The 14,260-nt window shown below is 59.3% G+C and overlaps 1 protein-coding gene across 3 annotated transcripts in view; it reads right to left on the bottom strand.

The window, feature by feature from the left end:
- CELSR1 (cadherin EGF LAG seven-pass G-type receptor 1) overlaps nt 1–14,260 on the bottom strand; it is a 140,629-nt gene that overhangs the window by 22,975 nt on the left and 103,394 nt on the right. For all 3 annotated transcript variants that reach the window (XM_078076755.1, XM_036072825.2, XM_078076756.1), the window contains exons 10-20: nt 12,368–12,553; nt 11,232–11,345; nt 9,942–10,116; nt 9,140–9,281; nt 7,436–7,556; nt 5,748–5,931; nt 5,308–5,409; nt 4,578–4,672; nt 3,894–4,103; nt 1,950–2,133; nt 101–244 (exon numbers count right to left, since the gene is read on the bottom strand). In XM_078076755.1, coding sequence (XP_077932881.1) covers nt 101–244; nt 1,950–2,133; nt 3,894–4,103; nt 4,578–4,672; nt 5,308–5,409; nt 5,748–5,931; nt 7,436–7,556; nt 9,140–9,281; nt 9,942–10,116; nt 11,232–11,345; nt 12,368–12,553 — 1,657 coding nt within the window. The remainder of the gene's footprint in view (nt 1–100; nt 245–1,949; nt 2,134–3,893; nt 4,104–4,577; nt 4,673–5,307; nt 5,410–5,747; nt 5,932–7,435; nt 7,557–9,139; nt 9,282–9,941; nt 10,117–11,231; nt 11,346–12,367; nt 12,554–14,260) is intronic.

Consider the following 14,260-nt stretch of genomic DNA (forward strand, 5'->3'; position numbering starts at 1 on the left):
TAAGAACTGTGTTGTTTCTTCTTACAGGACCCTCGGAGGGCCCCCCGCCCCCCTGACCGGTGGGGCTCCCAAGGGCAGCCGTGCCGTTATGGGGCTTCACCTTTGCGCTCGGGTGGTTTGAAGAAGTCAGCCGAGAAGAACACCGAGGACTCCAACTCCTTGGGGAACTCGTCGCGAATGTCCTCGAATCGCGGCACCCTGGCTCCCGTGAAGTTGAACGTGTCGAAGATGTCGACGGCCAGAACTGTGGGGACAGGTCCCCCTTGTCATCCATCCCCCAGCTCCTCCCACCGAGAGCCTCCTCCATCGGCACCACCGTGTCCAAACCGACCACAGCCACCGCCCTGACCGACGACACCCTTCCTAACGGAACCGACTTCTACTTTGCCGCACTCCCGGGACCCGCCGAGAGTCACACGGCGCAAGCGCTGAGCGTGAAGTGAGACATCACGGCGGCATTGGGGACGGTCCGGCCGGGGTATGAGAGAGAGAAGGCCAGACAAGCAGTAACCCACTCCCTGTCCGGCAGAGCAGAGCCCGAGCAGACACTCGGACTGACCCAAGGGGCTCCTGACTCCTGCTGGTTCTCGGAGGCTTCGGGCACCCACCTCTGTTGGCGCTGACCGCCACTGCTCTGAGGGGCCTGGTGACGGAGAGGCCAACAGTCACCCCTGCATGCCCCAGGGTCACCCCCCAAAGTCCTCCCACTGAGCTGACTGGTTCAACCCCCCCCCCACTAGGAAGGGTGCCCACAGGCTGCCTATATGGGCAAGGGCCAGGCTCCCACCCCAAGCTGCTGGGTGGTCGGGGATGGGTGAGAGCCCTGGAGCCAGGGACAGGACACGGGAGGACAGACGGGGCGCCCGGGGCAGGACGGATGCTCCCGGTCACAGAGCTTCAGGGACAACACCAGAGAGGCTGTGGGCAGAGGCCAGCAGGACACCTGGAACCGCCTGAATGCTCCAGAAGGGCCTGGGGTGCACGCTGCACCATGTCCGAGTCCTGTCCAGCCCTGAGGCCAGCTCCACAGGCCCTCCTCCAGGACAGGAGCAGGAACGCCCAGCACGCTCATCCTTCTTTCCTGTCCCCAGTGATGACGGGGCCCTGAGCCCACCTCCACCCTGGCACAGGGCAGGCCCAGTCAGGGGCTCCAGAAGGGCCCAGGCGCAGACTGCCCGAACATCTCTGGCCTGCATGGGAGGCTGCAGGGATCACGTGAGGGCCGCCACTTCTAGGTTATGGCTCGGGCCCCTCTGGTGATGGGCATGCATGAAGCAATCACCCAGTGCTGCCTGAGCATCCCCCACCCGGGTGCCTAATAAACATTTGCAAGAGGAGAAAGCGAGGGCCCTCACCTGTAGGAGGGGCCCACCCCGAGCCAGGTACTTGGCCGGCTCTGTCTGGATGGGTGGGGTAGGGGCTGGTTCTACCATCTGGGGCTTTCTCCCCTTGAAGGAACCTGATCCTTTAAACCCCTGGACCTCAGGGTGGCACCTCCTGGGCACTGGGGGTGACTTGGTTCACAAGGTATCTGCTCTGTTTGATCTTCAGCCCCTGACTCAGGGTCCCCCTGCCGCCCAGGTCCCTTGTCCTTCCCTGGGGTCTGCGCCTCTTCCAGTGAGCCTGGAGGGCTGGACCTGCAGCCAGACCCCGGGCCTGCTCCCCTGGACAGTCTCACAGCCATGGCCTGAGAGGCCTGCAGACCTCCGAGGGTGAGCCAGCAGCTCTTCCTCTGATCTGCCCCCGATTCTCTGGGCCTGGGAGTGATGTGTGGGTTTCCTTGGTTCAGCTCTGAAAGGTTGGACAAGGAGGGTCCTGTCTCCCTATTTGCAGACAAGGAACCAGAGGCCAGAGCTGGTGACCCTCTCCTAAAGACGGCCCAGCAGGGGCCACCCCCCAGACAGGCCCCGGGGGTCCGGCCCCCCAGCCAGCCGGCCCGCGGCCCTTACTCATGTTGGCCGTGACGATGACGAAGGGCCTCAGGTAGGTCCTCTGCACGTTGCGCACCACGTTGCTGAAGTAGGCCTCGAAGCCCCTCAGCAGCTGCACCGCACCCCCCTCGCTCCGCTGGATCTGCTCCCACGTGGCCTGCGTGTCCGGGGCCAGGAGCGCACTGCCCGTGCGGACGATGTCCTGCTCAGACAGACGGACAGACAGACGGCGCTCAGCGGGTGAGTGAGGCCGGCCCGAGGAGGCTGAGCCAACGCGGCAGGGGGCGCACCCGGCTCTGGAGAGCCTCTAGTGCCCCGAGACATGGCTGGGCAGGGTCAGACAGGGGGCCAGGTCCTTGGTGGCAGGCACGCGTCAGGGAGGGGCTCTGCTGGGGCGTCCCCACGTACACTCGAGACGCAAAGGGCAGAAGGCACGTGGAGGGCCCTTGGTTACATCAGAACCCCAACCCCACTGCCGCCCCCCTGCTGAGCAGGTAGGGACTCAGCCCAAGGACACACTGCGGGCTACCCTGTGGTGACATGCCTGACCCCCCAACCCACACGTCTCAGAGTGTATGGGAACCGGGCTACTGGCAGGGGCTCCAACATGGAAACCAGGACGGGAACGTCTGTTTGCAAAGAATCCAAAATGGCAACAAACTCCATCGGCCCAAACTCAAGCCTGGATGGAAATGCAATCAAGGGGACTCTGCCTCGGTGTGGATGGAGAGGTTCCCTGGGGGTCTGTGTGGATGGAGGGGTTTCCTGGGGGTCTGTGTGGATGGAGGGGTTTCCTGGGGGTCTGTGTGGATGGAGGGGTTTTCTGGGGGTCTGTGTGGATGGAGGGGTTTCCTGGGAGTCTCTGTGTGGATGGGGAGGTTCCCTGGGGGTCTCTGTGTGGATGGGGAGGTGCCCTAGGGGTCTCTGTGTGGATGGAGAGGTTCCCTGGGGGTCTGTGTGGATGGAGAGGTTCCCTGGGGGTCTCTGTGTGGATGGGGAGGTTCCCTGGGGTCTCTGCATGGATGGGGAGGTCCTGGGGGGGTGTGTGGATGGGAAGGTTCCCTGGGGTCTCTGCATGGATGGGGAGGTCCTGGGGGGGGTCTCTGTGTGGATGAGGTCCTGGGGGTGTGTGGATGGGAAGGTTCCCTGGGGTCTCTGCATGGATGGGGAGGTCCTGGGGGGGGGGTCTCTGTGTGGATGAGGTCCTGGGGGGGGTGTGGATGGAAAGGTTCCCTGGGGGTCTGCATGGATCAGGAAGCTCCCTATGGGCTCTGTGTGGATGGAGAATTCTCCCAGGGGTCTGCGTGGATGGGGAGGCCTGCAGGGGAGTCCAGAGGAATCAGGGGCTGACAATGCTCACTGCCCAGCAGTTTACAAACGTCAGGATGAACGAGCGTCTCCTGACCAACAATTCTAAACAGACATTTCTTAGGGGCCAATTACTTAAGCACAAAACAGGATGGTCTTCGCAGGAGACATCATGGTCTCTGAAAGCAGGACCCCGAGGTGGGAGCAGAGACTCTGGAGCCCCCTTACAAGCTACGTGCCCCGGGCTCTCTTACCCGAGAGAGGAGGACCCCTCTTACAAAGTTTCCTTACCTGTAAAATGGGGCGGTAACCACACACCATCACAGGACGTGTGGGGGGTGAGTGGCTAATTCACATAAGCCACGCAGACCACAGGCCGGTACTAAGGGTCAGTTGTCAATGACGGTGACAGTCCCCACCAAGACCGTGACCCGCACGTGCCCTCCCCGAACACTGGCACTCAGTCTCACCGGTCACCGCGCTGGCCCAGCTCAGGGGCAGAGTGGGACCTTTTGCCCTGAGGACACGGGGAGCAGCGATCTCGCTCAGCTGAGCGCGGGCCCCGGCCACCCTCAAGCCCCCACAGGACCGCGGGGCCCGCAGCTCGGCCTCAGCCTGTGGGGCCCCCGAGGGCGACCCGCCGCACACCCGCACCTGGTGGAAGTCGGCGTCCCGCGTGGCCGCCAGCTCGAAGCCCTGTTGGCGGCTCTCATGCCGCAGCACGCGGGCCAGCAGCTGGTAGGCCGTGCGCACATCGTTGCCGAAGAGCTGGCCCGCGTGCTGCGTGGCATTCCGCAGCGCCTTGGCCAGCCGCAGGGACCGGTCGCCGTCCATCCGCGTCTCGTTCCGGCTCAGCTTCTCGTTCTGGGAAGGGGGAGCACACGAGACGTTTGCACACCTACCGCAGCTGCTTTGCTCCTTCCTGTGATTCAGAAATCTGTGACTCTCTGGTAGAAACTCCCTTTTCAGGCAAGAACTTGAAAACCCCCAAACCAAACAGGAGCGCTGGCTGTTAACTCTGGCACCAAAAGGGAGGGACTGTCAGGCCAGAAAGCGCTGGAAAGAGACACCAAGGGAAGAGGCAGTGACAAGGGTGAGGTCAGAGGCGGCGGGCCAGAATATGGGGACCCCCGCGTTTCCAGATCCGGACGCAGGGCTGGTCCTGACGGGAAGAGCGGCTGCGCTCCGCCGCGGGCGCCCAGAACAGATGTGGGGTCCAGCGACGGTCCAGCCCCTGGCCAGCGGGATCCGGGGGCCCCCCGCCCCCACGCCCATCCCCGACCCTGTCCCTGAGCCCGCCCACGCGCGCACACGCGGCTCCCTAAGGCGAGGGCCTACCATGGCTTTGAGCTCCAGGAAGGAGATGGTGGTGCAGTTGAAGAGCTCCGCGGGCAGCCAGCCCTTCTCGCCGCTGCAGTGTCGGACTGCGTTTCCTAGGGAACGGGGAACACGGAGGAAAACCTGGAATCCCAACTGTTAATTATGCTCGTTGACCTGTATGTACCTGAACCCCGTGTGTCTGGCAGAGGTGTGAACCCCAGGCGTAATGTGCACCCCTCGGCCAGCCCAGGGCCAGGCAGGTGCCACGGCCACAAGCTCTCTCCCTACACGCCTGGGGCCACGTCTGAAGCTGCCTGAGCCACCTGGCCACCGTGAGCAGACACGTGAGCAAGTCCACGAAAAGAGAAACCAGCTCCATCGCTTGCCGAATACCCACAACGACCATGGGCCCTGCCCATCTGCCACGAATCCGACTCGCAGTCGTGTGCTTTGGTGGGGTGTCGCCCTGGGTCTCCGGACACAGCTACCACCCCCATTTTACAAAGAGAACCTGGCACTGGGAGCAGCGAAGCAGCCTGTCCACGTCCTGGCCACTAGGCGTGTTTTAATGTTTGCATCATAGCCTTTCCATGTTTTGTCATTTATTATTAAGGAACAAGGTTTTATTTTCCCCCAACACTTTGGCTAAAGAAATGTTGTCCACGTAGAACATCCCGTGAGTTCCTGCAAGCCGTGTGCCTCGACTGAGTTCCTGCCTAGGATGGATGCCACAGGCCACGGTACTTACCCACGGATCCCCTGGGGCACGGCACCGCCGCCGGCTGCCCGAACTTGGTCTGCGGCCACCAGATGCCAGCCTCAAATGCTCTGGGACATCCGTTGTAGATCACTGGGGTCACGGGGGGGAAGGAAGGCTGCTCAGCCCGGCACGGCCATGCCCACAAAGGTGCAGGGCTCTCCGCGTCCTCCGCCCCCACCAGGAACCAGACCCCTGCATCCTCCCCTCATCAGTGTTAGAACTGGGGAGGGGGTGACCCAGGCTCTGACCCGTGCCCTCCAGGAGGGCCACGCCAACAGAAGGCCAAGTGCACACTGTCAGACCACGAGGCTGCCGAATGCTCCCCAACCCCAGGAGTGCGTGGTGCACACGCAGACACGGGCACGCATGCAGGAGCCCGGCAGTGTGTCCCTGCAACACGGCCCAAGGGATCGAGGGGCAGCGCAGACCTTCACAGCCGAGCGCGGTGACCTCAGCGAAAGGGTTGTCACAGCGGTTGCACTGACGACCGATGACGCCGGACTTGCAGACACACTGCCCAGTGTCCATGTCACAGGCCCGGCTGTGGGAGCCGTGCGGGAAGCAGTCACACGGCAGGCACGCGTCCTGATCCGGGGGCCTGTAGTAATTCTCCTGCAGAAGCGAGAAGCCGCGCGTGGGACTCCAGGCGCCGGCAGAGGCTCTCCTCCCGCGGGATGCCTCCCGGCTGCGTCAAGGCTGGGCTCCTGGGCCTCTCCCTGCCGCCCTCCACCCACATTCCCCCACGGGCGGCTCCCCGGGCGCCCACCGTGCCGGACGGGGCAGGTGCACTCTCTGGGAAAGCACCCCTCTGACTTCTTAGCTAATACTTGTCGGGGGCCACCCGCAAATCTGTCCTCAAAAGTACTGGATCCAAATGGAGACTTATATACAAGGATGGCCCTTGCTGTGTTTTTTCACTGTCAGAAGTTAGAAGGCACCTGAAGGTCCACCACTGGGCAGGTCAGGGTGATGGTCAAGAGCATGGGCTTCAGACTGTCAAGTCCTGGGTTTGTGCCCATCTCTGGCCACACCGCCCTTGCCGGTGACTCAAGCGTCCCCTGCTGAAGAGTGGGATGGGCTGTGACTTGGGCAGAGCCAAGGCCAGTGTCCAGCCCCCGTGTCAGGCAGGAACACGGAACTGTCCCCACAGGGGGACCCAACCGCGTGTGTTGGAGCACGTGGGCACTAACATGTTAGCGGTCCCCCTGGGAGGGCAGATGGTGTCACTGTCACCTTTTAGGCACGCATCTGCATTTTGTGTAATTTCTGATGAGAAAAAACTGGAGGCACATTTTCCCCAAATCCCCTCCACCACCCACGGATGCGCCGACCACCGTGTGGCTCCGTGGTTTGCCCAGTCCTGATCTGCTGCGGCCGGGGCAGTTTTTCATTTAAGCATTTCAGCAAACAACGTTCTGTTTCTGGAAGTGCTGGGCACACGTGGGACGTCCCTGGTATTAACCCGCCGGGAGTGCAGAGGGTGCCCGTGACGGCGATCTCCATTCCGGGGCCAGCAAGCCCATGCCTCACAGCACGTGCCCCTCATCCAGCCAGACAGATCCGTCTTCTGGGTTTCAAAGAACCGACAGCTCAACAGCCGTGCAGACACGATTTTGAAGGTCCGTGGCCTTTCCCAGGATGCCGCGGGGGACGGTTTCCCGTGGCCTGGCCCGGGAGCACGGCGGCCGGTCTGACGCGGGGAGGAGGTGACTCCGTGCCACACAGAACCACAGACGCCCCGGGTGGGGTGTGGGTGAAGAAAGTTCAGCCATCATCGAGAGCCAGTTTGACAAAAGCCCAGGAAAACGGAAGGTAGGACAGTGGTTGGTGCTGAGGATGAGCTAACCTCACAGAAATTGCCATTTCCTGTTACCAGCTGGGTGTGGGGCTGAGGACCCAGCTCTCAGGGCCCAAACCAGTGTCCACATGAAGACCGGTCCGGAGTACTCAGTGCCTCGGTAAGCAGCCAGTTCTCTGGGCTCAGGACCTGCGTGTGTGTGCATGCCTGTGTGCACGTGGATGTGTGTGCGCACGTGGGCGAGCACGGGCCATCTCTCGGGGCGGCCACCTGAGGGGGTGGGGACGCGGCCGGCGTCTGCCCGCGAGCCAGGCTCACCTTGCACTGACACTGCCCGTTGGTCTTGTTACAGTCGGGATCAAAGCCTTTGCTGACGGCACAGTGGCAAGGTCCGCACACGGGGTTCCCCCACCAGCCTTTGGGGCACGGAAGGTCAACCCTGTTGGGGAAACAGGACAGCAGAGGGAAGGTGTGCGTCACTGTCCTCAGGGCCAGAGGAAGATGTTGGAGGCCAGGAGCCTCACCTGGCCTGCTTCTGGGCCCCTCCCTCCCCCTGGAGTGGCCTCAGTTTCCCCCTTGCTGGTTCCCAGCCTCACTCACCCAACCTCACTCACCCTTAGGATCCCAGACTCCAGGGGCCCCTTGTCTGGAAGGCTTTTACCACTAAACTTACTTCTAAAATGATTTATTTGCTCACATTTTCCTTCTACCTGGAAGACACAGGTGAGTACCCCAACCTGGGCTTTCTAGTAGCGTGACCTCGCCGCGCCCCCTCCAGTGGGGATGGCACTGATCTGTGCTCACTCTGTCCGAGCGCCCACATGACAGTGCCCGGCTCACGGGGGAGCTCAGGGACAGGTGAGCCCACTGCCGGGCCAACCGCAGCCCCAACGGAGCCCACGGAGCCCGGCTGCCCTGGGTCACCTTCCTGCAGGACCCAGGGGGTCTGTCAACACAAGGTCCCCGGTGGGCGGTTCCTGAACACGGGGTTCTGGGGCATCCATGCTTTCCTGGGTGCCCTGAGGCAAACACTGTCCACATCCCCCCAGATGCCCAGAGCTACCTTTCCACACACGATCATCTCCGTGCAGCCAGGGGCTGGGCCCGGGGGCTCAGGATCAGGACAGGGGCCCAGTCCTGCTCTCGAGAGCCCAGCACGTCCCGAGATGTGGGACATCAGAGGTCCTGAGGTCAGGCTCGCCCCTCCCAGGCTCTGGCCACTGCCTGTCACTGTCACCCCTCATCCACTCTCAACCTGGTCACTCACCTGAGTGTCACCTGCAGACCACCTACCTGTGGGATGCATGCCCCCAACCAAATCCTTCAGGCACCTTAAAATGAAGTGCCATCCTGTGCTTACTGTCTCAGCTAATGCCATTCCATCCATCCACCCACCCGGCCGGCAGTCAACCTCTCGTACTCACTTGCTCACCGGGCAAGCAATTATTATGTACTGACGGTGTACGCAGCACGGGCATAAAAATAACCACAGCAAACCGGCTGAGCCGGGGGCTCCAGTCAGATGTTCACAGATCTGCATTTACAGTGGGGGGGACCCCAGAGCTCTGGTGCACCCCTTCTCCCTACGGCCTCCTCAGCCCTCTGTGCCTGCAGGGCCAGCCCCTGGACACGCCCGCCTCCGGCTTCCGCCTGTTCCTCCCGCGCTCCACGCGGCAGCCGGGGCCCCGAGACCCGGCCTCCAGCCTGCCGTGTTTCTGCGGGGCCGCCTCGGCCTCCACAAGCCACGCTCCGTTCCCGGCTCGCAGGGCAGGTCCCTGCACCTCAGCGGCCGCCTGCTTCGTGCAGACGCAGACGCAACGTCGTGGGTTTCTGGAGTGGAAACATGCTCCGACGGGGTTAGTTTGAGATGCTCGGTGAGATTCTTATTCATTTCATGACAAATTTGAAAAAAATCTATGCCCGTGTTAGCCACAGTTCTATGTCTTTGCGTGAAATGACCAAGAGGAGAAGAGACGTCAGGGGAGACGTGGCGGCCGAACTCCGCAAGGGGGGTGCTCTTACTTGTTCTCGCAGTACTGGCCATAGTGGCTGGACCCACACTCACACGCGTAGCCCCGCGGGGACCCGGGCTTGTGCACACACGCCGAGACGTGCTCGCAGGGGTTCAGATGGCACACGTCCACACACTGCCTTCCGAAGTACCCTGTGGGGACAGGCCAGCATTATCGCCACCCCAGAACCTGCCTGCGGCACTCCACGTCCCCCCTCCAGAGCCAGAGCCAGAGCCTCCAGGTTAAGACGTCTCGGGCCATCTGTGTCATCCCCAGACTCCACTTCCCGTGCTCCGCCACCATGGAGGGACGGGGTGGAGATGCTCGGAGTCACGGGACACACCAGTGTTTGGTGGGTCGGACCTGGACATGCAGACACGAGGGCCTCCCGGGTCCCCCTCCACTGGGGAGGGCAGGAGGCGTGGGGGAGGGAGTCCCGGCCACCCCAGGTCACACGGTGGACGGGTACCAGCCACGCAGGATGGTAGCACCTCAAAATCCAGAGGCGACTACTGGAAGTATAATCTTTGAAAGCGTGGATTTTTCACGAATTCTCTCCCTCAGCTCATCGTGTGCCCTGAGGATAAAGCCTAAAGTGTCCCCCTGTGTCCCAAGTGAGGACCAGACGTGGGAACGAACTTAGAGAAGAGAGGGCCCCTCTCCTTGGTTACAAAACAAGGCTCAGGCGTCCGCAGACCCTCAGCACTGATGGGGGTGCTCCAGCTTTGCCTTCCCGATGTATTCGCAACACCAAAGCACTGCCCTCTGCTGACGGGCTTCAGGACAAGGGGGTGCGGGCGTGGGGCTCCCACCTTTGTCACAGATGCAGGAGTAGCCGTCCCAGGCATCGTGGCAGCGGCTGTGCTGAGGGCAGGGGCTGGAGGTGCACGGGTCCTGCACGTCACAGCCGTCCTTCACCCTGACCTTGAGGGCGTCATTCATGTTCAGCGTGGCGATGTTGGTGGACGTCTCCCCCATTCTCACTCCCTGAGTTAAAAAGGGGGCAGCCGGATTCAGTCCAGCGTCTTGGGGTTGGAGGAATCTCAAAAGGTAGCCGGGGGTTAAGAGAGCCCCAAATTCTCTCTGGTCCCCCAAAAGCAACAACGTCTCATTTATGTGCAGAGCTGGGACTGGCATGGGGAAGGGCAGGGTCACTTCTGCTGCCTTCAGGCATGTGCTCCAGGCACGCAGACCAGCTGCCCGGAACCAAAGACCACGTGAGTCCACGTTCCCATAATTCCATGCTTGGTGTCATGAAGAAAAAGTAAATGAGGGTGGCGGAAGGTCGTGGCCACCGATGAAGGGAGGCGAGGCGCCTCTTGGGAGAAGGGGGCATCCTGGCAGAGAATGGGGACCACGTGGGGCCGCCCACAGCAAGTTCCACATTGGAGGATGGCGGACAGGTGGAAGGCGGTCACTGGGGAGGGTGGGGGCGGTGAAGGGGAAGGCACGTAGGGAGTTTATTTCTCTGCCGCGGGAGGCCAGGGGGACACGAGTGGAGCTACTTGATAAACAGCTCACTCTGGCTGCCGTTAGAACACCTGCTCCAGGGGACGACGGTGGCACTCGTTCAGGTGAGTGTGGGGGGGGAGGGGATGATGGTGGCACCCGTTCAGGTGAGCGTGGGGGCAAGGGGACGACGGTGGCATGCGTTCAGATAAGTGTGGGGGGGAGGGGAGGACGGTGGCATGCATTCAGGTGAGTGGCGGGGGGAGGGGATGAAGGTGGCACCCGTTCAGGTGAGCGTGGGGGCGAGGGGACAACGGTGGCATGCGTTCAGGTGAGCGTGGGGGGAGGGGACGACGGTGGCACCCGTTCAGGTGAGCGTGGGGGGAGGGGACGACGGTGGCACCCGTTCAGGTGAGCGTGGGGGGGAGGGGCCACATTCCAGACAGGACATGAAGGCAGAGCTGCAGCTGACGGACCGTGGCGCGGTGATGGGGATGCAGGGGGGCGTCTGGAGGGGGACCGTGGGGAGCACGGGTCTAAGCTGGAAGCAGGATCTGCTAAGGCGGGGTTGGCTGTGAGACAAATTATTCATTTACTGAAAACCAGCAGGCTGACCAAGGGCGCTGCGGGCGGCCCCCACGGCTCGGCCGTACCTGCATGCAGCCCCGGAAACCGCGGCGCACCGTGACCTTATCTTCCGACACGCCGCCCACAACGATGCTTCTCATCTTCAACCCCGGGAGCTGGTTCCCGATCTGCACCGTGTCCTATGCAAAGAGAGGGGGGCTACATCCACCACGCTGGAAATATCTTCTGGGAAGAAGATGCTCGAAGGCTAAAACACGGTCACTTTGGCAAACTCCCCACAGCCCGAGGGCACTGGGCCTCCGAACAGGGGGGTGAGCCAGGCTGTCTGTGTGTGACGGGCAGGAGTGGGAACCAGGTCGCAGGACACCTGTCCACATCCCAGCACAGCCAAGAGGGCAAACTGGGGGGACATGGGCAATGCTACCACCTCTGTAATGGGCGTCACGAATGAGCCACTCCAAGACAACCCTGGTGAACTAGGGAGATGGCAGCAAATCTAAAATACGTCCACCGTGGCAGGAATCTAAGGAAGTCCCTGCTGGACCCTCAGGCCCTGGAAGGCTGAACTCTGAACATGACAGCTATTTATTCTCAGAACCAAGTGGGAGATGAGCCTAGACTCCAGGGGCACAAAAATCACGAGGAGCCCCTGAAGTATCCCAGAAAAAAAGGCCTCTTGTTAGTGTCTGCAAACCGTGGAAATCCAGTGTGGCTCACCAAGCATGCTCTCAGTGAGCCCTGCCTGGAATGCCACTTGCCCATCCAGGACGGGGGCACCTGTCTGGTGTCCCTCGGCCTCCTCTGCTACCCAGGGCTCATCTCTTGCCCACCTTCACGCACCACCCATACTGAGGGAAATGACCCGTGCGTTGTTTATCTTTGTACCCCAGAGGCATGGCACCGAGGACAGTCGTTACTCAGGACAGCTTTGCTACAAGAAACCACCGCGGAAGGCAGTAACAGCACCATGATGGGACACACAGAGAGAGCCCGGTTCTGAGTCCGGGAGCTGACCACCTGGAAGGGGGCTGAGGTGCAGACACTGGAGACCAGAGCATAAGGCAGAATGTGAGACCCAAACTCAGGGGGGCCCGGAATCCTCTAGGGCTCTGGCAGATCCTGGCACACGGAGGGGTCACTCCGTTCTCCCATGGGCCCAGTGAAGGTGTCTGTTCCAAAGAGGGTGCGGATGCCAACTCACCTGGTCCAACCCATAGTCCAAAGTCACGACCGCCAGGTACTTGATGTCTTTGCCCTCCTTGGCGCTCTTCAGTTCTATCAACAGGTGGTGCCACTCCCCGTCAGTCACACGTGACCTGGACAAGCTCATGGATGCCACATCTGAGGGACCATGGGACACCTCAAACTGGACATAGTTGTTTAGGATCTGGAGGACAGGGAGAGCCAGACCTACCAGTTGATGTGATGACAACAGAACAGAAAATGCTTTGCAGTCACTTAAATAACAAAGCCATGAAAACAGACCTACTACAGGGCACTGGGCCAAAGATAGACTTAAAAATGAGGCCAAGTTTAATTTCTTATTGTTGCCTGTATCACTCTTTGGACTTACATGCCTTTTTCTGTGGCAAGAAGTGTCAAATGTGGACAGAGGGCGGGTAAGATAAAGCCCACTGGACTTAATTACTGGGAACAACCACAGATTCAGGTGAGTACTGAGCTCTTATTTTTGGAGACATATGTTTCACTTTATGACACAGGATTCAGGCCACTACGTTTATATATTTGTATTTAAAAAAAAAAACAAAAACAGCCGCTGGTAAAGTAACTCGCCTAAGACATTCATGTTTTAAGAAAACATAGCCAGGAGTAATGCTAAGATCTTATTTCCCCTAATGAAGGAACTGGGTAGTTTGGACCAACCCTCCTCCTGAGAACACCTGGAAACACAAGACAAACACTAACGCACAGCCGTCTGAAGGCATCAGAATGACTCAAGGCAGAGTTACAGAGTCACAGCCAGGAAGAAAATGGAAATCTGCAGAAGTGAGCTTGGTGTTCGCTCCCACTGACAGTTGACAGCTGGTTCTGGAAGACACAGCTGAGCCTGGAAGTTGAGCAACGCTTTCCAGGCTCCTGGGGCTGGGATGATAAAAATTGGAATTCAGAGCCCAGCCAGGGTGTGTGGGGGTGCCAGCAGGAAGCAAACATGAGGGACAGGGACAGCACCATTCTAGTTTCAAATTCTCACTGCATTTTCAATATGATGTTCAGCACTCAATCAAAAATAACCAAGTACCGGAGGAGATACGACAATGTGCATGAAAACCAAGAGAAGCAAGAAAGAGTGGATGGAAACAGACCATCCCCCGCCCCACCGCCCAGGGAATCCATAAAATAGAATCATCAGACACAGACTTGATAACAATAATGGGAACCACGGAACTTTCAAGGAAACAGATTCAGGTGACCATTAGACTCTTATTTTTATGGATAAATGTTCCACTTCGGGAGACAAGATTCAAGCTACCCAGTTTAAAGACACGTAAGAAGGTGGGGATATAGCACTGCAACTCACCTAAGCTACTCGTGTTGAAAGACTGTTTCAAGCAAAAGAATAGCTTAGAAAAACAGTAACAACAACTATTAATGCACTGTTTAAAAGAGACACACCTAAAATATAAGGATTCAGAAGTGTTGAAATAAAAGACCAGAAAAAAAGTATATCATGTAAACACCAACCAAAAGAAATCTGGTGTGGCTCTATTAATGAGACAAAGTAGACTTGAAGGCAAACAAAGAATTCTAGAGATAAAAGTGATTTTCATAATGATGACTGAGTTGCTTGTCCAGGAAGATAAAACAATTCTAAGCTTGTATGCACCTAATAACACAGCCCCAAAATGTACAAAGCAAACCTTGACAGAACTAAAAGGGTAAAGAGATAAATCCACAATGAGGGCTGCAAACTTTTTAAACTCATCTCTCTCAGTAACTGAGCAGAGAGACAAAAAAAATCAGTAATGATATTGAAGGTCTGAACACCCCAATTAGCAAACTTCACTCACTCGATGTATACAGAACACAACTGCAGAACACACATTCTTTCAAAGTGTAGGTGGGACATTCACAA

The sequence above is a fragment of the Halichoerus grypus genome, chromosome 6 (assembly GCF_964656455.1).
Source record: "Halichoerus grypus chromosome 6, mHalGry1.hap1.1, whole genome shotgun sequence".
NCBI lineage: Eukaryota > Metazoa > Chordata > Mammalia > Carnivora > Phocidae > Halichoerus > Halichoerus grypus.